The following is a 24,940-nucleotide window of genomic DNA, read 5'->3' on the forward strand; positions in this document are numbered from 1 at the left end:
AGACTGGTCCTATACAGCAACACAGACTTATGGGTACAAATACTATAAAGAGGAAGAGGACAAGAGTAAAGGGGGAAAGAAAAAGTGGTGGGAAAGAGAGAGGAAAAAAAAATTAAGTTTTGTATTAAAAAAAAAAGGTAAAATAAACTAGACAAAGAGAAAACCAAACATCAGAAATGCATCTGAGATTACTTATTGTTTTTACAATGAACAATGACCCCTGGTACTTTGCTGGTGGCCACTTCAGAAGAGCTGCTATTTCAAATTTAGCTCTCCAGTTGGGCAGAAATCATTTCAATACAGGTTAACAAAGCTTCTCCTATGACTACTCATTGAAAACATGATTTTCATAAAAACTACCCTACCTTGAGTTCATCAAACCGGAGTGTGAAGTGAAGAATCTCTGCAAACTGTTTAGCGAGAGCCTGCTCTCGCTCTAGATGCTGGGTGGGAGAGTATGGTGTACTGGTCAAGGCTCCCAGAAGACCTCTTAATGCTGCTTCTAATGAAAAGAAGATAAAGATGTTAGGTTGTCAGGGAGTTCAATTCCCAACCAACATTCAGATACGAACACACTCTCGCTCTTTCTTTGTATAGCCAAGACAAACCTACACCTTGCCACTGCTAATACTGCACACACTCAAACTGTCTCTACAATTTAATGAAAACCTTAAGAGAACTAATTCAATAAACTCAGATTCAAAATGATGCAGAGCATGAATCTGAACTAAGCACCAAGAACACAGGGGAAACAGCCCTCTGTGTTCCTTGTCTGGTAGCTCTAGCATCCTGAGCATCCAAAATGCTGAAATTAACTCTGAAACTTGATCAAATGTATGCAAACACTCATTTCTTTTCTTGAACATCCTGTCACAGCAGACTTTCATGATTTTCTTCTGTTCTAAAGGCTCCCAAACTTTGCTTTCTAGTGACCTTAACATCTATGTGGAATGAATAAAGGAAAAAATAATACCCCCACCCCAAACTGAAACTGTTTCCCCTTACTTGACCTTCACATCCACTCTTGTACCTTGTAAGGTACACATAACCTCACATTCCAGTCCTTACATTGCAGGTAAGATAGCATTCGTTTTAACATGGTAATTTGATAATGTCATTACCCAGCTTAAAAAGTTGTTGAGCTAGAAGAAGGGGGAACAATATGACCAGAAGAGAACGCCCCTGCAATGAGTTCTCCGTTTAGAGACAACTGTCACTGATTCTCACCAAAGGTCATCCTACCATTCTCAAACACCAGACCTTGAATTATCAGAAGAAAACCAAAAGGGTATCACTGGGGGGAAGAGGGCCACAGATGTAACACATTCAACACTTAGGAACACAATTACTTTTGCTTTTGAATCTTTAATTTTTTTTTTTAATCAATACAGCAGGCTGGGAGTGTAACTCAGTTGAGATAGTGCTTGCCTAGCAGGCATGAGGCCCTTGATTCAATCTCCAGTAACACATAAACCTGGCATGCTTACACTGAGGAAATAGAAGCAGAAAAATCACAAGTCCAAGAGCACAATGGGGGCTGCCGGGAGGCACCCAACTCTCTGGAGGCAAAGGCAGGCGTATATCTGTGAGTTTGAGGCCAGCCTGGTCTACACAGTGAAAACATAACCCCGCCCACCCCCAAAAAGCTCAAGGCCAAAGCCAAGAGACCAGGAGATCCACAGGACCAAGAGTGGGAGAAGAAAAGAACCAAGCATACAATCTGATTTCCACAACTACTCTGTGATGCAAATAAACTTTTCTTAAAGAGTAATTTATTTTTATGCATGTGTTTGCATGCATGTATGTATGTGCACCATGTGCATGCATGGGACCCATAGGAGTCAGATCTCCTGGAAATGGACTTACAGATGGTTTTAAGCCACATGGGTGCTAGGAATTGAACCTAGGTCCTCAGAGCAACAAGTGCTCTTAATCACCGAGTCATCTCTCCAGGCCCTAAATTAATGTTTTTTTTAAAAAAAAGGTTCAAGGTCATCTTCAGATAGTCAGTTCAAGATCAACCTAGGCTATCAGGGATCCTGTCTCAATAAAAACAAACAAACAATTCACTGCTTTAAAAAGAAAATCTATCAGTCTGGCAGTGGTGGTGCATGCCTTTAATCCAAGCACTTGTGAGTCAGAGGCAGGCAGATCTCTTAGTTCAAGGGCAGCTTGGTCTACAGAGTGCTCCAGGACAGTCAGGGCTACAAAGAGAAACTGTCTCAAAAAACCAACCAAACAAACAAACAAACAAAGAGCCCAATGAGAACAATCAACATACTGAATACACTCCATAAGCCCTGGAACAGAAGAAAGACCTTGGTGAGATAAAGAATTATGTCTACTGTCAACACAGCTGCCTCAACAGGAAAGGCCTGTAGGCCTGAGACCAACACAAATACAGAAAATTTATCTAGCCATTAAAACTGTCAGAAAAACTCAGCATCTTCCAAGTAGTCTGGCATTATTGGCTTGTACTCTAACAGATGAAAACAAGCAAGACACCAGGGTCTCTCTTCTGAAGTACAACCCATGAAGGATACGCTGCAGCTAAGGCCACAAGCTCCTTCATTGGTATTGCAAGATGCTGAAGGATTTGTACAACTTAACAGTTGATGGAGTTCCCCAAGCTGCCTGGTATTTATTCTCATCTCTGGCTCCACATTGGAGGGGTAGGTAGAGAACAAATAAGAAAGGCTTAAGAGATACAGGCAGAAGACCGTGCAGTCTGGACAGAATACTTAAATTCTGGAGGTTATCAAGATTGTTCATAGCTAGTAAGAGTCAAATAGGAAGCCGGGCTGTAGTGGCGCACGCCTTTAATCCCGGCACTCGGGAGGCAGAGCCAGATGGATCTCTGTGAGTTCGAGGCCAGCCTGGACTACCAAGTGAGTTCCAGGAAAAAGGCGCAAAGCTACACAGAGAAACCCTGTCTCGAAAAACCAAAAAAAAAAAAAAAAAAAAAAAGAGTCAAATAAGGTTGTCTCAAGAGCTTAACATGTACTATTATTGATCTTAAAGACCTAATACATATTTGAGATACCAAATTTGTGTAGCCATTTAAGTATGAGCTACTCATTCAACAACACTGAGTCTATTATGCAAGCAAATAAATACTGTTAGCAATGAAGCTAGAAACATTAACCAGGTTACTGACCTGTGAGATAGGGTAATCCATTAGATCTCAAAGTTTACTTTTAAAAATATATAAATATGTATTTATTTATTTTTACAATCCAACCACTGTTTCCCCTCCTTCATCTCGTCCCAGTTCCCCACCATTCTCCCCTCTGTACCCCCTCCACTCTTCCTCTGTTTCTATTCAGGAGGCCCATGGATATCAACCAAACATGGCATATCAAGTTGAAGGCTAGATGAGGCAACTTAGTATGAGGAAAAGGGTCCGAAAAGCCGGCACAAGACTCAAAGACAGACCCTGTTTCCACTGTCAGGAGTGCCACAAGAAGATCAAGCTGCACAACCATAACATATTTGTAGAAGGCCCAAGTCAGTCCCATGCAGGATCCTTGGTTATCAGTTCAGTGTCTATGAGCCCCTATGAGCCCAGGTTAGTTGATTCTGTGGGTTTTCTTGGGGTGTCCTTGACCCCTTTGGCTCCTATAATCCTTCCTCCCCCTCTTCTGCAGGGTTCCCGAGCCCTACCTAATGTTTAGCTGTGGGTTCAAAGTTTTACTTTGACTCATGACTTTGCAAGTCCCTAAGAGTTCTTTTATGAAAGGCTCAAGGCCCACTAACAATGGGAAAATTGAAAACTTTTGCTATGAACTGTTATATTATATCCTCTGCTGAAGAACAGCATCCACAGGACACACTTTACCAGGTTAATTCCAACATCTAGAACATCAGAAAACATTTAAATCCACCCACTTTGGTCTGTTTTTTTCATTCTTCACTGATACACACCAAGAGACCAAGACAGCTTCAGTAGAATCTGAGCATTTCAACTTCAAAAGAGGCTAAGTACTAACAGCATAAGAAGGAGTCTAAATATACAGTCAAAATAACCAAGATGAGAAGACCTAAGCTGACAAAGTTTACAGAGGATGCAAAACTACAGACCACAGAGACGCTTGACTAAAAGGCAAATAACTGAAAAAGAACTAATTTTCATGCTTAGGAAAATAAACTACAACTAAAACTTAAAGTAAGAAAATGATTCAGATATCCAGATCCCATGTAAAAGCCAAGCATGGTGGCTGGTATATGCCTGTGACTCTAGTGCTAGGGTAGACATAGGCTGATCCCTGGAGTTTTTCTGCCAACCAGTCTAACCTAAACGATAAACTTCTGATTTAGTAAAAAACCATGTCTCAAAAAATAAGATGCAAAAGTAATCACCAAAAGACATTCCAACAACTTCTGGCCTCCAAGTACATGTGTATGCATACACACAGAAGAGTTTCAAAAAAGATATTTAATATAGAAATGTTTCTCCATTTCTTGTCTGTTATATTAAATGTTTGTCCTAAGGGTTAGGATGTCATTCAGTGGCAAGCACTTGCCTACCAAACACAAGACCCTGGGTTCTGCCCCAATATGAAGAATGCAGCTCATAACAGTCTGTCATCAGGCTCTTGGGTTATTTTAGTCTTTGTTTTTAAAATTACCTGGGAAAGGATTTGTTATAGATATGGAGACCAATTCTACCATGTGGTTTCTTATACTGAGACCCTTAAGCATGCAAATAAATCAGATTTCCTTCTGTAAATCACAACTTGATGAGGAATACAGTCTGAAGAATTCAAAGATCTGGGCCTGAGGACATGATGAGTACATTTCTGTGTGCTCATATACATCCTGCCTTACCTGTACAATAGATACACAGCCAAAACATTCTGAAAACATTCTGGACCTAAGAAACAGGGTTGTTGTTTTTTGTTTTTAACATTCTTTGTAACATGAAAGTAAATATTAGAAAGTTTTACACTTACCTAGCCTCTGAGAAAATTCATAAAACTTCTTTAATTTGCCTACTAGTGGCACAACTGCACCCCATGCCTTCTCTTGCAACTTCTCATCTGCTGGATGCTGGATTGCCTTCAAAACCCAAGAAATAAAAAAGTGAAGATTTATAAATGTCCTAAGTCTTTTTTACATTAAGGCAAAGTTTTACCAAGTAAAGGAGATCCTGATATTTAAAATATAGAATGACAGACACAGGAATTTTTAGTTTGGACTTTCTCAACTCCACAAAGATTATTACCAGTAGATGCAATATAGTATTATAATAAAATAAACCCTATTTGTTAACTATATTACTTCTTGGTGTCATTTAGATCCACAGAAGGAAAATATTTTATACTATTTCCCCTACTGCAGAGACACTCTTGGTATGTCATCAAGAAGGAACGAAGTAAGACAATAAATGAAGACACCAATCCTGGGAAAGGGCCCAGAAGCCTTAATTCAAAGTGCACAGTCCACATCAGCTCTAAGACCTGGCAAACATGAACCTGAGTCAACCTGCAAAGTGCAACTGAGAAATATTGTAAATACTCCTTATTTAGAACTAAGATCCTTTTCTGGTTTTCTGAGGCTTCCTGAGTAAGAGGACAGACAAAGCAGCTTCAGCTCTGAAGGGGAAGAGATCAACCAGGAAGAGACCCCAAATACACAGACCTCTGTCAACATTGCTAGTCCTTCATTATGCGGTGGTCTCTTCTCAGGATAGAGTTATTCCCAGAAGAAAGAATTTTCTTACTTGGACCTTCTTTTGACTTAAAGACGTTTTCTTAATCCTTTACAAAACTCAATGTGTTTTTTTCCTAACAACTTGCTTTGCCTCCTCTAATATTTTAAATAACCCAAACTCACTATCTTAAAGAAAAAAATCTGTAACTATGGCAGGAGCTGCTTATAGGGTCACCAGAAGAAGTGACATGTTTAGTTTCCCTCAAGGCACTAGTACTGAATCTACCCACACAAAAACAAAATCAAGGCAAAATAAAATTAAACTTAGACTTTAAAATGTTGTGAATATGGGCGGTGTTGGCGCAAGCCTTTAATCCCAGCACTCGGGAGGCAGAGGCAGGCGGATCTCTGTGAGTTCGAGGCCAGCCTGGGCTACCAAGTGAGTTCCAGGAAAGGCGCAAACTACACAGAGAAACCCTGTCTCGAAAAACCAAAAAAAAATGTTGTGAATATATTAAGTGCGAATAAATAAATGGGCTGTGCCTTAAGTAAATCACTATATACATTTCCAAATGCCAGGTCCTACTATGTAGCCCAGACTGCCCTCAAACTCATGATCCTCCTGCCTCAATCTCGAAAGTGTTGAAATACAGGCATGTGCTATCACATCTAGCTGATAGTTTCAAATTTTGATTTTTTTTTCTATAATTATTTGAATAATTCTTAGATACAGCAGGGTCCAAAGCCAATATTACCCATGTTACTATCTAGAAATATTATAATAAAAATCAAGTATCACAACATGTAATACTCTTAACTTCATATAAACATGAGATTTCAAACAATCTTTGATAATATGCTAATATCTGGGGAGAAATCCTTTTAGGTCCACAAGCCCAGACTCAGTCCATATTATAATAAGTAATGTAAATTTGTTTATTATTCAGGAAATAAGCAAACAGATAAAACTACACTTTCGTTTTCTCTTAAGTATCCCCCAGCTTCTCTTATGAAAATCTAGGCATCGATTCACAAGTGTGCCTGCAGATGTCATCTATTGTTCCAGTTGGTGGGGCTACTTCCCAGGACCTGCCCTACCTGGTGGAACTGAAGACTGAGCGTAACTTCATGGCTGAAATTCTATGGATCTCTCTAAGTGGCTGGTCCTTCACCTCTCACTTCAGACTCACTGCTGTTATGTTAGTAAGTTTGGGTCCAGTATCCAAAGCAGCTCAATATATAAGAGGGCACTTAGTAATGCCAATGGCAAAGATATCTTGAAGCGAGTACTACAATTCACTTTCAAATCTGCTAAAACTTAGGGCAGATTTCAACATTAGTAGAAGTTTTTATTCCTTCACTAGAGATTTATACTAGAGAACATACTTGACTTAACTCATAATTATTCATTTTAGGGTTATATACTTAAAATTTTGATTTATTTGTATGTATATTTTGTTTGCATGTATGTCTGTGAACCACATGCATGCCTGGTTTCTGAGGGGATCAGAAGATGGTGCTGTATCTCCTGGAACTGGAGTTACAAATAGACGTGAGCCATCTTGTGGGTGCTGGGAATTGGCCCTGGTTCCCTGGAAGAACAGCCAGTGCTCTTAACTTCTGAGCCATCTCTCTAGCCCTAAATCATACTTATTCCATTTTAAATCCATGCTTTACAAATGTTATTTTAATAAATATTCAAGTCTACATCATTAACAAGCTACCAGGAAACAGTGTGTGTTACTTTATGGCAGGTACTGTGCTACACTGTTTACATGGAGGTACATTTTTTTTTTTTGTTTGTTTTTTGAGACAGGGTTTCTCTGTGTTGTCCTGGCTGGCCTTTAACTCACTCTGTAGACCAGGCTGGTCTCAAATTCACAGAGATCTACCTGCATCTGCCTCCCGAGTGTTGGGATTAAAGGAGTGTGCCACCACCTGGCAACATGGAGTTTTCAAATTTTATTACCATAGCAATTTTGCTAGTTGCTTCCATTTTGTTATAGTGAGTAAAGGAGTCGTTGTTCTTTACATTTACCTTTTCCCTTATTTGGAACATATAGAATCAAATACCTGGTTTAAAAGTACAAATAATTTTAGCTTTTTGGTTTTTTTTTAATATAGTGCCAAAGTAACCATTTTATAGTGGCACTTGGCCTTTCTCAATGTGAACTGTTTTCCTTCTATTCAGAGACCTTAAGTAAGTCTATGCACCAACACACATAAAGAAAGCTTCAGCTGCCTCAACATTCTCAAAGCTCAATAAGGTCAATCTCTGACCACTGCTTTATATTTCTCTCTCCTTATACTTTTGTGTTCTTTAATGTTTTCTAGCTATATTTTCGCTTCCCCCATCTAAGCCTTTAAAACACACACACACACACACACACACACACACTTACTTTGAGGCATTTACCTTTCCACATCAAAAGTTATGGAATAATGTGAATTATGTGTAGCTATACCCTTGGGAAATCAACTCTATTATATACCTAGGGCATCTTGCGGAAAATGTCACTTTGGTCATGGTATTGAAAGTTTCTGGCTTTGCAGACTCATTGAGTATCTCATAAATGACCTCAGTAAACTTTCTGATCATGTATTCTCTTCCAGAAATTAAAACTCAATCTCAGCATGAAGTCAATGAAGTACACATGCAAATAAGGAGGAGTACCCCTTCATTCATGGAGCCTTTCCTACACAGACACAAAGCAACCCTTCTGATGAGAATTAATCAAACTTTTTTCAATCCTAAAATTTCTACCTTTAGGGAGAAAAATACATAATGAATGTCTGTGTAGTGAATGAGAATTTTTTCTTTATTTACTATAAGAAGTAAAGATGACCAAATGATAAGAATCTGACTATATTTAATCAACGCGAAGATACCATCAAACCCTTTTTATAATAATTTGTGAATTGTTGTGACTTATAGGGAAGAAACAGTTTACTGAGTAGTGTTTTACTTCCATATCTGATTTTCAAATTATATTTTGATGCCTTCAGTATCTGATTTCATAGTAACAGTCACAGTCTTTCACAAAAATGTTAGGTTAATGATAGCAGAAAGATTAGTCCACAGCTCTAGTAATGTATTGCCTCAACAGTTTACAGCTTATTAAGCACTGAATACACAAGAGCCTGGGGTTTAACCCTCTAAAGCTTAGAGGGTGAGTGGGATTAAAGACAAACACTGGGTCATCATTATTCTTTAAAGTTCATGACTACCACAAAGACCATGTGTTAAGTGCTAGGAACGCAGAGCAGAGAAGGTTATGGACAGGTGAAGGAAAGAAAGAAAAGGCTCTCCACACAAAATCAAAGGGAAGGAGACTGCTCTGCAAGACGCAGGTCACAAACAGTCCAGAGCATGAGTGGCAGGAACTGTAACTGAACTATAATTCCTTCAGTTAATGAAACTACCAGCTGCTACTCTGAATTTTGAGTCATTTCAGTATCACTCCTCCCTTAGGCTACAGAGTTAGTCCAAAACCAGTGTCCTCGTCTTCCTGCACTTTACTCTGTCAGAGTATGTCAGAGGATAAATCAAGACACGAAGACTGGGGACCCAAAATACTGGTCTTTGATGACTGCTATACTACTTGATACTGAGAGTAACAGAAGCAAGGGGAACATGAACAAAGCATGGGCATTGCCTTCCAGAAATGTAGTGCTGAGAAATTAAGGTCTAGAGGGCAAGAGAGTTTGAGTACTGAATCAGAGTAGAGTAAGTACATTCAGAGGAAAGAAAAGCAAATAAAGATGTAATCAAGAAAAAGAATAATTAAAGAGTAAATGAAGTTCCAGATTGGAACTTGAGAATAAAGGCAGAGCTGGTCCTGAAAAGAAGCAGGGGCATTTCAGTTTCAGAAGAACAGAATAGAAAAGAAGAGGCCCAAAAGTCTGTGTAAATTCAGAGACTAGAGGAGCAGAGTGCACACCTCACCTCACACTTTCCAGTTAGCATAAAGCTATTAGAGAAAGGGCAGGTGGGGAGGGAGCTGGATGTGGAAGACTACCTTGGATGGTTTCAGTTTCTCCTAGGAAGCTTAGGAGTTCAAAACTAGACTGGAAGAAGCCAGAGAGTTATATTCTTTTCCACAAAAAGAAAGCATAAATAGTTCCCAAGGGAAAATATAATTTTCATGTGTGACTGTAACAAACAGTAATGTTATTATCTATCACATACGGGTAGGCAACACTTCCCTTTTATAATATCCCTCTGCCAATGGATCACTGCAACCACTTTTGAAATAAAGCCAAGTGATTTGTCAAATATAATACTTTCCATAGCAAGCAAGACCAGAAAATGATAGAAATTAAGCCAAGGAGACACGTAACCAATTCCCCTTTACGGAAAAGCACCTATAATAAATTATAAACTTTACCTCTCGTATTTCATGGCCAGCTCCTCTGTATGACTGCAAGTCCTCCAAGATGCCTTCTGCATCTTTTAACACTACATTCACCTGATTATATATTTCCTTCTCAGATTCTGTAGGCTGGGCATCTAAACAGCATGAAAGTACAAGAAAATTTACAGTGGCATGAATATTTTAATATATCTACTAACTATAAGCAATTAACAACCCAAATTATCAAAAATGAGTTACGTTTTACTCAATATTAATTTTGCACTTTTTAGAAGGCAAATTTAAGCTAATTTCAAATTTATACAAATTATAAAGAAGCAAGAGAAAAACAAATATTACTATATAATATTTAGTTTAATATAAATTATGACTTGGTATATTAAACAAATCTGAGAATTTGAATTAAAATGTAAACTGGTATTACTTATAGTTTTGGTTTTTTTCAGGTAGTTTCACCACACAGCACAGACTGGCTTTTAACATATTATGTACATCAGGCTATCCTCAAACCTGTAAATCTACTGCTTCAGTCCAAGTGCTGGGATTACAAAAATGCAAGAACATGCCCAGCATCTGATATATTTGATGATCCCTTTTTGTACTGCATGCCTCACTGTCACTAACGATAACAAATGAATGGTCACTATTCTATTTAATGCAATCAAAAAAAAAAAGCCTACCTACTAAATTATCTTGCTCATCTACAGTTTAAAAGCTAACACTACTTTATTTCCTATACAGTTCACTTTATTTTAACAAGTGAGGATTGCTAGGGGCCATTTAAAAATGTCTGAACAATTGTGATCACATGAGGTTATGAGAGAGGATAATATAATATGGCAGTGTCGCTGAGCTTCTCTGTTGGTGAGTATGAAAGTCAAGATTCCTGTGCAGGAGTTCACACTACAAAACCACTACAGAACTCCTGAGCAGCTGAAGAGTAAATTACTTTAAGCTACAAGATCACCACTGAAATTCTGAAATGCAAAATCAAAAACTGACTTTCTACATACCTAGGACTGAGGAGGAAGAAAATGAAGGAATAATTACAGTTACAAAAATCACAGTTAGGGATACAAACATATGGGCACTTTTACCACCAGTGGTGCTAACCAGAAAACGTATGTTGATAGGTGACAAAATCTGGATTTCTCTCTGCCAGACAAAGGTAACAGAAATCCCATTTTTATAGCATGGTCATTTGTTTCCTCTAAGCTCAAGTCTCTTTAATATACTCCTTTCTATTTTGAGACAAAAAGGTAGACTACTCAAGCAAAGAGTTTTTCATAAGCATTTCCAGCTAGATCATATTCAATCCTACAAATAAAGTATAAAATACATAAGATCATGCCATAAACTATGTTGGCAGAATTCCTCCATGCTAACATGCTTTTTGGGGGTGGAGGAAAAGAGCCAGTCCAAATTTAAAAAATGAATTCAGAGTATTTCTGGCCAGATTCACTGTTTGCCAGTAATATAAAACTGGCTACTAGACTTTATACCTATTTGTCCTTTTACTTAGAAAATTAAAAAAAAAAAAAACCACACTTGAGACTAAACGTAAAGACATCTTAAACATCTTAAATTATATCTTTTTTTTATGCCTGGGGCAAGTAATGATCCAGTTCCCTCTATTACCTACCAACTAGTCAATAATATACAACATGTTTAAAATTAACAATCACAGTACCCAAGTTTAAATTCAATGTACGTAAGACAGCAGTATAGAAACAGTAAAAAAACATTCACGTGGAAAGCCAACTTTAAAAATGTATTTAGATATTCATTCACTTATTTTAATTACTTTTTTAAAATAAAAAATATAATAAAAAGAGCCAATTAAAATATTAAAAGATTGTGTCCAAAGCTACAAAGGTTTTAAGAGTAAATACTCAAGTATGGATAAATGTCTAGAGTTATAAAACAAAAGAGTCAGTCTGTTGTTTTAAGCAGTAATGTTTTTACATACAGCTAGACCATATTTTTCAAAGCAATAATTAGGCACAATAATTTTAAAAAGCACACCCATTGCCTTTATACTTACACCAGATGCAGCATAGAGAAATACTTTGTACATGCAAAAATGAAAGTTCAGTACTTTCTCATATGGACTGTGGAACTACAGACACAACATTAATAGACACATAGTTTGAAGTTATGAGGTGGGAATTCATGACAAAGGAAAGTATTTTATCTATTACATATCAAAGGCATTTGTATCATTTGAAGACTAAACTATGTATTTTTGGTGTGGTCACTAGGCTAATAACATAAAAATGTGACATTGAGTTTACATACAAATGAAACATCATCAGGTAGATTTAAATAGACCTTGTAAGTAGTTAATAACTAGCAAAGGTTTAATAAGTACCAAGAAATTTAAAATAAAGGAGAAGATTCAAGTTTCCCTAAGAGGGAAAAACACCCAGCACCACACTGATCAAACATTTTTTAGACTGTCACAGGAAAGTCACATTTATAATTTTGAAAGCTGCTGAAGACTGCTGTAGAAATGAAGACGAACAGAAAAGAGCAGACAGATAAGCACTACTTCATTGAAAGCAAACCATGCAAAGGGTGAAATACCAGGGAGGGACAAGAAACTATAAAATGAAGCATTTCTTTTAAAAAAAAAAAATGTCATTATATATAATGCAACCAAGACTTGTCACTTTGATTTTTCATAGCTTTACTTTTAAAATACACCACATAGCCTGCCAACAAAACGATACTCATTTGAATGCAAAGCACTGTACTTACTAAGGGAGACATATTCATTGCTCATCAGCCTTAAATGTACATCTTGTTAAGGGGAAATTAAGGCATGTTCCAATTGCTGTTATTGTTTGAAGGCAAAATTAATTATTTTTAGCCATATCATACCAATTTCCTATCAGGTAGAGAAAGAATTCCCTAGAAGACTCCAGCAAAGAATCACTGAAAGTAATCACTAAAACTGGAGATAGTGGGGTTTTTTGTTTGTTTAAAGAATCAAAAACTGAACTATGAAAGGAGAAAAAAGAAGATAACATAAAAATTACAATTGTGACAAAAGAACCTAGTAGATTTTCTAAAATAAACAGTTTCTGAATGAATGGAAGCATAATCATAAATGAACCTCCAGCTTTTAATTTAAAGGAGGCCATTACACATTTGATCACAGATTAGTTTTCAAAAAATATTTTAAAGATGCCACTGGAATAAAGATATTCCCTAGAATAGATCAAGAGCAATTGAAAATATGCAAGAGATTAAATGGAAAAAAATCACATTAGCCTTAAGAGTGAGTACCAAAAATTTTAATTAAAGGAAGACAGGCAACACAAAAAGATGTGAGAAGAAGTGTATGATTCAATGGGAAGGCACTAATGACAAGCAGAAAAAGTAGACTCCATTTCTTATAAATGACCATTTCTACAAAAACTATTTTGATTTACTTTGATACATAAATGAAATTTAACAAATACTGAACTTCAAGGCTGGGAAGGGACACAAACCCAAAAAGTCCCTCTTCTTCTATGAGCCAGAATTGTGTGAACCACTGACGTAACAGTTGCTAAAGATTTAATCTTAGAATGAGCTATTAATTAACAACCTTAACAGTAGGTCACTCTAAGAATTAGAGGAAGAAACTATAAAATGCTGCCATTTTGTTTTGTTATTTTTAAATATACTGTCATTAGCATATCTGCGGTCATATATTATGAAGCAATTCTGGGCTTATTATCTTAATAGGACTTAAGAGGAATTCCTGTATCTAAAGTGTATGAGGTTTCACTGAACATAGAATGGCATCTGTCTTCAAACCACCGTGCATGTTGCTGCTTCTTTCCAGTGTCCTTCCTAAATGAGCTGTACATATTGCATGCACCCTCCAACACTCACCTCCAACATCATCACCAGAAGGCTTCAATGGTGGTGCCAAATTTACTAAATCTCACCTTCTGATCTATACCTTGAGTATAAATTATGTAAATGAGACTGTGATTCTTCACTTCTATCTACCCTACTAAATAGACTGAGATCCCATGGAAGAGGTAGAAAGAACAATAACCTTTGTATACCTAGTACCTACTGACTGGTATACAAGAGGCTAGCTCTATGTATACATGGATTGAAGTGTAAACCTGGAAAGGGCGTCTAGGTTAAGGGAATAACGACTTCAACACAGTCTTCATTTGTATAATAAATTATTACATACCACAAAATTAAGTTTAAGGTGCATGGGCATATATAATTTGATACATTCGGATGCCCAAAAGCCAGACACAGAACGGTGTCTATCTTAACACCACTGTGCATGTTGCTACGTCTTTCCAGTGGCCTCCCTAACTAAAAAGATATATAAAATTATTTCTATACAGCCCAACTCTGGAGATACGTGGGGATGGGTCCAACCACTAAGAATGACAGGAGTAATAGGCCTAAACTACTGTGGTGATCTGAATATTATTCCATATATAGAAAAATGATAGCTCAGAGCCGAGAGATGGCTCGGAGGTTAAGAGCACTGGCTGTTTTTCCAGGTCCTGAGTTCAATTTCCATCAACCACACAGTGACTCACAACCATCTGTGATGAGATCTGGTGCCCTCTTCTGGTGTGCAAGCATACATGCAGGCAGAACACTGTACACATAATAAATAAATAATTAAAAAAAAAAAAGGCAGAAAGAAAAAAGATAGCCTTAACTACTTTAATCAAATTTGCCTTTATCAAAATAACAAATGAGAATTGGCAGATTAACTACATTTGACAACCTTGATTCTGGTATGTAATAGTCAAAAAGAGGAACCATGTATAGTCTCTATAAGAGCTTAATGATAAAGAGTTCACAATTGTCTATTTCTTTAAAAAGAGAAAAAAAATGTGTAAAATAGAAAATTAATAGCCCACAAGGCAGATCAATTATGTTTGACAACTTTGATTCTGGTATGTAATAGTTAAAAAGAGGAACCATCCAATGGGCTAAAGTCTCTACGTTAGCTTAATGATAAAGAGTTCACAATTGTCTATTTCTTTAAAAAGAGAAAAAAAATGTGTAAAATAGATATAAAATTAATAGTCCACAAGTGTCAGAAGCCAAAGAAAATGAACCTGGGCATCTGAATTAGAAGTTGGGAGCAAATTCTATCCTGGTACAGTATGTCTTCATTGAGCTTCTTTTATGGTATACCAGCAAATAGCAACCAAAAGGTCTATACTGGCTGATAGAAGCAACAAGCGTCATATAAAATGTTTTAACCTGGAGAGTTGACTCAGTGGTTAAGAGCACTTACTGCTCTTCCAGAGGACCCAGGTTCAATTCCCAGCACCCACATGGCAGCTCACAACTACCTGCAACTCCATTTCCAGGGGGAGCTGATGCCCTCTTCTGGTCTACACAGGCACTGCAAACGTGTGCACAGATATAATGAAGGCAAAACACCCATTTTTAATAATAGCACTTCTTGAAAGTTTATTTTTACTTTAAAAGGTTCACACATAGTTTTACACTATTATTTTTGTTGTTGTGATTTGAACTTTTTCCTATCACTAAATTAGGTATTTATATTTAAAATGTGAAGATAATGATGCAACCCTCAACCCCCACAAGCCAAGATCAAGTAATCATTTCAAGTTCTACATTTAAATTCATGATTCATACTTTAACAAAACAAGATGCTAGCTTTATAAAAAGATCAAGTGCCAAGTCTTGAACAAGATCTTGACTATATCAAAGCCAAGATTCTGCAACATAAGACATTTGTGACAAAGAAAAAAGAAGACAGAAGAGTGGGAAAATATAGAGGACCAAGATTCAAACAGAGCAAATAAACTAATACAGCTTTAATGTAAGTTGCCTCATCTGGAAGAACAATCTTTAAGTCAGCAGTCTGCTCAACATCCCCAAGCTGATTAAAATCCATGCTAAACATGCACTTAAAACAGCACTGCTAAATTGTTGAGAAGGGTCAAGAAAACTAAAGTTCATCTAATGTAGTTTCCCTAAAATCCCAAGAATGTAATGTCTCAATTTTGGCTTCCTCCTTTAGTAGCCTACACACAGTACCCAGACTGTAACAGATTTTTGTAGAAATGTACTAAAAGTAGAAAATTATCAGAGACTACAAAGTATTCTACAAAATAAAGATATGCTAGAAATTGCATGTTCCTATCAAGTACCCTGACTTAAAAGGATAAATGTGTTAAATGGGTAACAAAATAGAATGAACTATATAAAAACTAAACTGAAGGTGAAAAACAAACCACTCTCTTTTCAAGTGATTTGCTCTCCAAAATCAGTCTTAAATTTTAATACTTAAAAATCTGTTTAAGATAAGGAATCGCATGATTTACAGCTATCTCTTCACCCTTTCCTAACAATTTTCTAATCAGTTAAAATAGCAACATTCACATTAAAACACCAATTTAAAGTCATTTTTCTCAATTTTACAATCAGACAAGCTGAAGCAATAGCAACAGCCAAAAGCAAAAGCAGAGCATGCAGAGCTCAATGACACTTACCTGCCACTCTTAGATTACACTACAGTAAGTCATGCAACACAGGACAGATACAAGGCAAACTACTTAAAGGTCTGTGAACCCATTATTTGTCTTTTTACTTAAGAATCAGAATAAAATGAATTCCTGAAATACACAAAATCATTTTACCTTCTTAAATTATATGTAAAGATTAAATAATTTAGGTTCACACTTACCTTTTAATATTATGCCCAAATTACTGAGCTCTGAATAGCCTTCATGAACAGATCCATGTTTAAAAATGCTTTAAATATGCATATGGAGCAAATGAAATCTAGTCCATTTTCTCAATTATAATACATTTTTTTCCTCAAATATCATTTTTATAAGTAGATCTTGAGGTAGCGTTTTTTTTTCCCTTTTCAATATTTTTGTGTTTTCATTATCATAGGTCTTCAATAATAACATAATAGCCAATTAAGAGATGAAATCTCTTACAAAATTCAAATAGGTACTTTATTACTGTAATTTACTTTATTAAATCTGATTCAGTTCTAGAAGGCACCAGAAGTTTTACTCAAACAATTCACAGCTCAGTCATGCAAAGCAGTTAAAAAGATGGCAAAGTGGAAACATTCATTAGTGCAAGACAAACGCAGTCTACTGCAGGCAAAGAGAAATAGATATAAAATCATCTTCTCACTTTCAAAATCAAGGAAAAAATTTGGCCCCTGCTCAAGGTCTGTGCATGTCAAAACTTTAAGAAGATTCCCCATGTTAAGGTACCTGTCAAGACAAGAATGAGAAAAGAGAAAATATCCCTTTATAAAAAAGAACAACTGAAATTGACTTAAAGAAAAATAGTAACAGGGAAAATGTTCATTAGGCCATGAATTCATCCTTCAGGTTACCCAGACTGTGCTCTGGCAGACAGCAAACCAGGTTCTCAAGGTGTTGATGTGTAGGACCTAGAGGTGAAATGTGGTTTTTCCTGTACATAATGGCACAACTGTTGCTCTAATTCTTCTCAAAATTCTCCCAAGACAAGTTTCATTAATGGCCTTATAATGAAAAATTCTTTAAGTATTCCAATAGTGCTAGTATTCTGAAAAAGAAATTTCCAATCAAAAATTATTTACATGTCACTTTCTAAGTATAGCAATCAAACAACAATTTATTGCAAGGCCAAATATTAAGAGGTTGGCCAAAGCTCACCTACACATCTCATTTTAAAATGAAAACTTAACTTCCTACATGTTAATAAATATAGCCGGTATTCCTAACCAAATTTGATTTGTAAAATTTGTGGAAGCTATTTAAAGTATTCATTTTAGATATGCAGCACAGATTTTATTTCTTAAAGCAAATTATTATTGGATGACAAGTGAATAGACTTTGGCATAGTCACTAAAGCATACTATTAGAATATTCATCATAAGGCTACTTGCTTCATGGACTAATGAAAGGACAGCACTGGCTACAGACTCAACATGATTTTAGCAAATGAGAAACTAAAGAATTATACATATGATGGTGATGTTTGCCTACAATTAAGGGAAAAAAAAAATCATGCAACCTTTGTTTGATCCCCATGTTTAACAAATATTCTGGCTGGCCTTCACTGTGGTGTGAGTATAATTAATCTTCCACCTTTACCATTATGCACCAGCTGTGAAGGGCTAAGGAGACTTACTTTCAAAGTCCAAGAAAAAATGTGCTGCATTGTGGTCTATGTCCCTGGTTAGCACCTTAATGAGATTACCCATGCCAGCAAACCTAAAAATAAAAATGGCAACATCATTTAGTTCCAATAAAAGGCTGAAGCAGTGGCCTGGGGTTCAGCAAGGCTTGCTTGCTCATAGCTGCCAACAGGTGCAGGTTTACATGGTTCTCACCCTGATAACTTTACAGCTCCTGTCCCCCTGGTTCCACATATGAAAAAGCTAGATAAGCAAGATGGGGAAAAAGATATTTTCACATAGAATTTGCAATATTTACACTTGATTAATATCTATGCTAATGTTCTTTTTAAAAACTTGAGGTACATAATCTAAATCTGAATTAACAGCAAAACTAGTTTTTTTCAAATATGTAACTATCCAGACTATTATTTTTAAATTAATGAAGGTTTTGTCCTTCAAGTTGAATTAAATTCTATTGGAAATACAAAGAAGACAGTATTCAAACCACATTTAACCATTAAAGAAGGCTATCAATTAATTAACCACTTTAGAAAATTATTGTATAAATCACAATATTTTTTTCTAAGATTCACCAAAATTTTATTATTAACTCTTAACTGAACATTTAGCTATATACATAATCTGTGACTAAAACGTTAACCCAGCAAACACCACATACAGAAGCAGCAATTGTCCCAACAATTATTCCAATTATGCAGACAAAGTGTAACAATAAAACACTGGCATAAGTCTTGCCCATGGGTGTGCCATGGCTCTGTGAAGGTGAAAGGTAGTGTCAGGAAACCAGGCTCCAACCTGGCAGGTAGAGTAAAACAGGGCAGCAAACAGATCACACTGTCAGAACTACTCAGAGCCCCCTGTTCCTTCCAACTACAATACTCCTTTTCCTCCACTCAACTGCACAGACAATATTTACAGGAAACAAAAATGAGAAGTAACGATACTTTTATCAGGAAAGAAGATACATTATTTCTAACTCCCATTCAAAAACTGAAAAGAACTGGAACTTTAGTGCCTGTCCTATCTCTTACCTACTCTCAACACTGGGTTGTGTTCCTATCAGCTTCTCAGGAGGAAACAGATATATAGGTGTAACAGTTTCTTATTAGAGGTCAAAGTCAGTAAAACAAAACACATTTTGTATAAAATGTTAAAATATACTAAGTATTAAACTAGGTTCTATTTCTTTCAAATAAAATTCATTCCAAATCATCTCTTCTTACTAGTGTTTGTGTGTATGCATGTGTGTATGTCTATGTGCTCATATGCACATGCACATATGTGCATATATGTGAAGACCAAAGGTTGGTGCCAAGTGTCTTCTCCAATGGCTCTCTACCTTTGTTTTGTTTTGTTGAGACTGGGTCTTCCACTGAACCCAAAGCTCACTATTCAGTAAGGCTGGCTGGCCACTGAGCTCCAAGGACCTACCTGTTCCTACCTCTCCAATACAGGAATTACAAATGCATGCTTTTACAAGCAGCTTTTACATGAATGCTAGGGATTCAAACTTACCCTTACAAGGCAAGCATTTTACCAACTGAACCATATCCCTAACTCTACCTACCTTTTAATTTATACTACTATTTCTATTACACTGAATGTCCCATTCAATAATGTTCAGCATTCTGATTTTGTACAATGTTTCATGTAAGTGGATTCAGTGAATTAGAAAGCATTTAATAGTTCACTGTAATTAACTTATAGATTGTAAAAAGTTTAATATCAAGCTGTTGGTTTTTTGAGAGAGGGTCTCAGGATAGCCTTATACTCTAATACCAAGCTTTCATATCCAAGGAAAAGGTAAGCATTTTTCCTAAATCATCAAATCCAAATTATCTCAAGCTGGTTGAGAGGAAGAGGTGGAAGAAGAAGAAAAAGAAGAGGAAAGGGGTGAAAAGTGGCTCTGTTCCTTTTAACACAAAATAGCAGTGGTAGTTTAAATGAGACTGTCCCAAGAGGCTTAGATATTTGAATACTTGTTCCTCAGCTGGTGATGCTGTTAGGATAGGCTTAGGAGGCATGCCCTTACAAGAGGAAGTATGTCAATGAGTGTGGGCTTTGAGGTTTGAAAAGTCACACATCATTCCCAGTTTGTTCTCTCTGCTTCTAATTCCAATCCAAGATGTGAGCCCTTGGCTACCTGCTCCAGCCTACACTGCCATGCTTCACCTCCCATGATGAACTCTCAACCTTCTAGAACCATAAACCCAAAGGAAAACCTAACTAACACAAAGGTCTTCAACTTATCAAAGGATTTCAAAGTTCTTAGAATAAAGCCCACCTTTAGCACACTTGTGTCTAGAATGCTGCCAAATATCATTTTAACATCAGTCTTCCTAACACACCACCATCATAGTACAGGAGGGAGAAAGAAGGGGGGGAGCAATTCAGTTTCCTTAACTTTTACCTATACATACACCATGCCACCTGCAGGGAAAATGTTTTCCTGTGTCCCCTTCTAAAAATCTGCTCCCATTTCCAGTCATCACATTCTAATGTTGGGCCTACACTCCTCACCACTGCAACATACCTGGTCTTGACCAATTCATTCCCCAGTGTAATGATGTAGGATTTCTAGCATTTTCATCTCAATATAAATGCTTTGAAAAATGCTTTTCTTATCTGGCACTGTGTTCCCCAACCTTGGCACTACTTGGCTGGGTTTTCATTAGTTACTGAGGGCTATCTCACACGTCAGCATATTTAACAGCATCCTGAGCTTCAACTCACTAGTAGCAAACTGAATGCTCACAAACACACTATGTGGTAATCAAAACTGCCCCCAAATGCCTTCTCAGGGCAAAATTATCTCTGGGAGAGAATGACTGATCTAGCACAACTGTTGTCCAATGCCCATTCACTATGAATGGCTAATCCACATAATGAGAAGTGTTTCTCAGGAGGCAAAAGTACGCTGGTTGACAACTGCAGCTTTCAGTGTATAATTAAAAATACCAAATTGTCTTCAGAATACCTATCCCCAAGGGACTACTCCATATATTAAAAAAAAAGAAAACAAAAAAAAACTCTTCAAACCTCTGACCCATTCTTGCATGCAAGAAATGACCTTACTCCATTTTTATATGCAAAATGCAAATGACTCCTGCTTTTAACCCATTACTGAAGGGGTGGAGCCAGTGGATTCCAGGAGCTCGCTGGCCAAACAGTGTAAAAAGAATGGTAAGCTACAGATAATTCCTATGAGTGATCTTGTCAAAAACTAAGGAGGAGAGAGATAAAGGAAGATACTCAATGTCTCCCTGTCTTCCCCATGTGCACACACAGGTATTTCCACCTGGGCACACACACCTGAATACACACGGCACTTTGTGATATCACAAATCTTAACATTGGAATAAGTGTCCTTAGCTGAAATTTCTAGCCCTTCTTTCTAAGTATAGTTATGCTTTAAGGGAAGAAGTTCTCAAGTGAGGTGATGCTGTCCAGGTCCACTTGCTTTATTAGTAACCTCAGGCCCCTCCCTTCGCACCTATTCCTTTTGAACACTGGCTCTGCCAAGCTCAGAACATGCTGTCTGCTCCAGTGCCTCATCATGCTCCCTATCTTCTTTACAACTTGACTGGTAAGTACCCTGTCTGCCATCAGCCTTCTCTACATTTTCAGCTCCCACTCTTCCAATCCACCCTACCTGCCTCTAACACTGACCATGACAACGAAGCTGTCCCCATCAGAAGCAGCTGTCATGCCGACACTATCGATACACTTTTTCATCACTGGTGTAATGGACACTTGGCTTACTGCTTACTGCTCCGCCATCTTGGTCCTGACACCACTGCTTCTTGCTAGGATTATTAAGGACCCTTAGTGGTCGTCCCGCTTCTACTCTTTTCTCCTCTGACAATCTCTTACTAAAGACAAGCTGGTCTTTTAAAAAATACATAAATCAGACTATGTGTTCTTTCTCTTTCTAAAACTACACAATAGCTTCCTGTCAGAACATAAAATCTAAACCCATATCAAGTCTTCTAGAACACTGTGATGGGGGCTGTGGAGATGGCTCAGTGGTAAGAACACTGTTTTCTCTTCCCGAGGACCCAGGTTCAATGCACAGCACCTGGCAGCTCACAACAAAGTACTAAGTGTCCATTGTAGCAGATTAATCTGTCACCATGAATTATAAGCACACGCTAAGATCAAAATTTCTTAATTTTAGTATGGTAAAAGCTGACTTTTAGTTTGGAAAAAACTGACTTTTTATCCCAACTGTCTCACAATGCATGACTTATTTAAAGTGAGTTTACTTGTAAAACTGCGCCCTCCGTTGCTTCAGATACAGGATTCATGCGCTACGTCTTTGGTATGGTGACATCTAGTGGATACACTTTCAACATTGTATTTTAAAATGAAGACACTGAATTAACTATATAAATTTACTCTTAAGGATATGAAGTCATGTGTAAGAAATACAATAAATGGAGAGATCATTACATGGAAGTAGAAGTGAACCACAACCATGACATTCTATCCAATGTTAATAGCATCTGAGTTTGATGGGGACGGCCTTCAGTCATTAGAGCTAACAATGAATGCAGGTAAGTAATACAAGGATACTCAGAATGCTGTGTCAGAGAAATGCTCAAGATTCCTCTTGAAAAATTATTATCATTAAACAGCTACAGTATTCAAAATTCACTTTCTTTAACCTAATACTTTCTGAAATTAATAACAGTAATTATTACACTAATTATATTTCATGCCAAGAACTCAAAAGGGTGGACATTTCATTACTATTCATATCATGAATAATATTCTGTCCTATTTAAGTGTGAAAATGTCACCTTCGGTGTTTTTTTTTTAAGTAGCATTCTGCTTTGAATTATGGTTTCCTTCGTATGTTGTGTTGTCAAATAAATACATACCAACAGTTTTAATGATGATTAATCTGAAAACACTATTTGAAGATGGCTTTATTCTAGTATCCATCCCAAAGTTGTACTATACTGATGTAAGAGGAAAGAGCAATGGGAATGCTGCTGATGGAAGTGTAAACTGGTATGGCTACTTTGAGAAGGAATTTGGTGCTCACTATAAAGTTCTATGCTATATGGACCCAAAGAACTATAATACAGCACAAATAAACTAACACTAGCTACAAATTACTTACTTAGATGAATGAGAAACAACACCATGGAAACTAATCAGCAAATTCCATGTGGAAGCATTAAAAGACATTGTATACAGTAGCTATTTGAGGGGATAAACAGAATACTGGACAACTCAAAAGGTTCCAATAATGTTCTAGTTTATCAATTACTGGTAGATTCAAGGGATTCTCTTAATTTTTAGACTTATAGTATACAAATAATGTGTGTTTCTTTTGTATTTACAAATAACTAAAAACATTTTAAAATGTGGTCAATCACTACAGGGCACATGGGCTTCACTCATATATCCCTGAACAAAAAGCTTGGATTAGAATTCAGATACCCACTCTATTCCCAACATCTATGCTACAAATCATAGATTATCTATTTTATTCCATTTAGCATTACATAAAGACCCAAATGGTTCTATATGTAGTACATAATGTCTCATAGTGATGATGGCTAATGAAAATCTAGTAATGCAGAATTCAAGAGACAAAATGAGATACCAGACTGACTGAAATGAGTAAAAGAAACCATGAAAAAAAAGGAGTATCTAGTCCAGTCTCACTACGGTTGATTAAGACTTCCCAGAGAGAATGAGTTTTAATTCTTTGTTTGCTATTTCTTTAAACCAAAAAGTAACTGGGAAAAAAAAAATACAGCAACATTCATATACCACTTAGATTGAAGTTGTAGCATAACTTGCATTTTACCATTAAAAACATATGCTTCTTTTTATATTTACAGGCCATCCATCTGTACTCATGCACTGAGAATTACTAACTATACTGCCACTATGGCTTTTTTTTTAAATCACTAGTGTTGACAATCTGTGTATGACATTTCTCCCAAAATTTCTCCTAGCCCAGTTTCTGCTAGGTTATGCCAATGGAAGGCAATGGAGGGTAAAGTGAAGGTGTGGGGGGGGGGGGAGTAAATAAAATTCCAAGTTAGGACAAGTTAGCAGTTGCTGAACGGTGGTAATGGGATGATGGCAGTAGACTACAGACTGACTGTCTGTAGTTTCCCTTTTCCTGTAGGTGGAAGCAATACTGAAAACTGAACCTACTAAAAACTGAACCTTGGGCATGCTAGGCAAAATCTCTACCATTTAGTTTTCTCCCCAGTGCACTTGTTAGCTTGGGAGAAAAGGTCTCACTAATTTGCCAAGGGTGGTCTTGAATTTGTGATTCTCCTGCCTCAGCTTCCAAAATAGCTGGGATTAAAGGCCTGTATCACCAGGCTTGGCTTTCTTTTCTTTTCACTACTCTTTATTTCATCTGCCTTTCTTTGATTGTTCCACTCTTTGTAATACCTTTATAACCAATCCTCTAACTCATATTCTGCTTTAAATTCCCAGGTTGATCTGTTTTCTTAACTCAATGCTAACTGGTCTACCACCATTTTTCTTTCCAACTGAGTTTTAAAAATTCTAAATATAGAATTCTGCAATATTAGTTTTTGATGCTTACATTCAAGGGAAATCTTCCTCATTTAGTCTCTAACATTTCTTAACTTTGCTCATGTATTGTTTAAGTAACAGCTCAATTTATCACCTTCTCTTTGTGCTCAGTGCTTATTACTTAAGTAGTAATTCTTCAGAATTGCCTCAACTATTTTTGGCCTTTAATTCTCTG

General features: G+C 36.8%; 1 protein-coding gene across 7 annotated transcripts in view; it reads right to left on the reverse strand.

Annotated features, from left to right (window-relative positions):
* The window catches only part of Cyrib (CYFIP related Rac1 interactor B), a 138,461-nt gene that overhangs the window by 11,620 nt on the left and 101,901 nt on the right, over positions 1–24,940 (reverse strand). For 3 of the 7 annotated variants that reach the window (XM_028876037.2, XM_028876038.2, XM_037197506.1), the window contains 4 exons: positions 17,193–17,275; positions 10,041–10,162; positions 4,953–5,058; positions 366–502 (listed from right to left, as the gene is read on the reverse strand). In XM_028876037.2, coding sequence (XP_028731870.1) covers positions 366–502; positions 4,953–5,058; positions 10,041–10,162; positions 17,193–17,265 — 438 coding nt within the window. In that variant the 5' untranslated portion in view covers positions 17,266–17,275. Of the gene's footprint in view, positions 1–365; positions 503–4,952; positions 5,059–10,040; positions 10,163–17,192; positions 17,276–18,182; positions 18,268–24,940 lie in introns of those variants that run through there. The other 4 variants (XM_028876040.2, XM_028876041.2, XM_028876039.2 and 1 more) reach the window with 3 other exon arrangements.

Source organism: Peromyscus leucopus, chromosome 20 (assembly GCF_004664715.2).
Source record: "Peromyscus leucopus breed LL Stock chromosome 20, UCI_PerLeu_2.1, whole genome shotgun sequence".
Classification (NCBI taxonomy): domain Eukaryota; kingdom Metazoa; phylum Chordata; class Mammalia; order Rodentia; family Cricetidae; genus Peromyscus; species Peromyscus leucopus.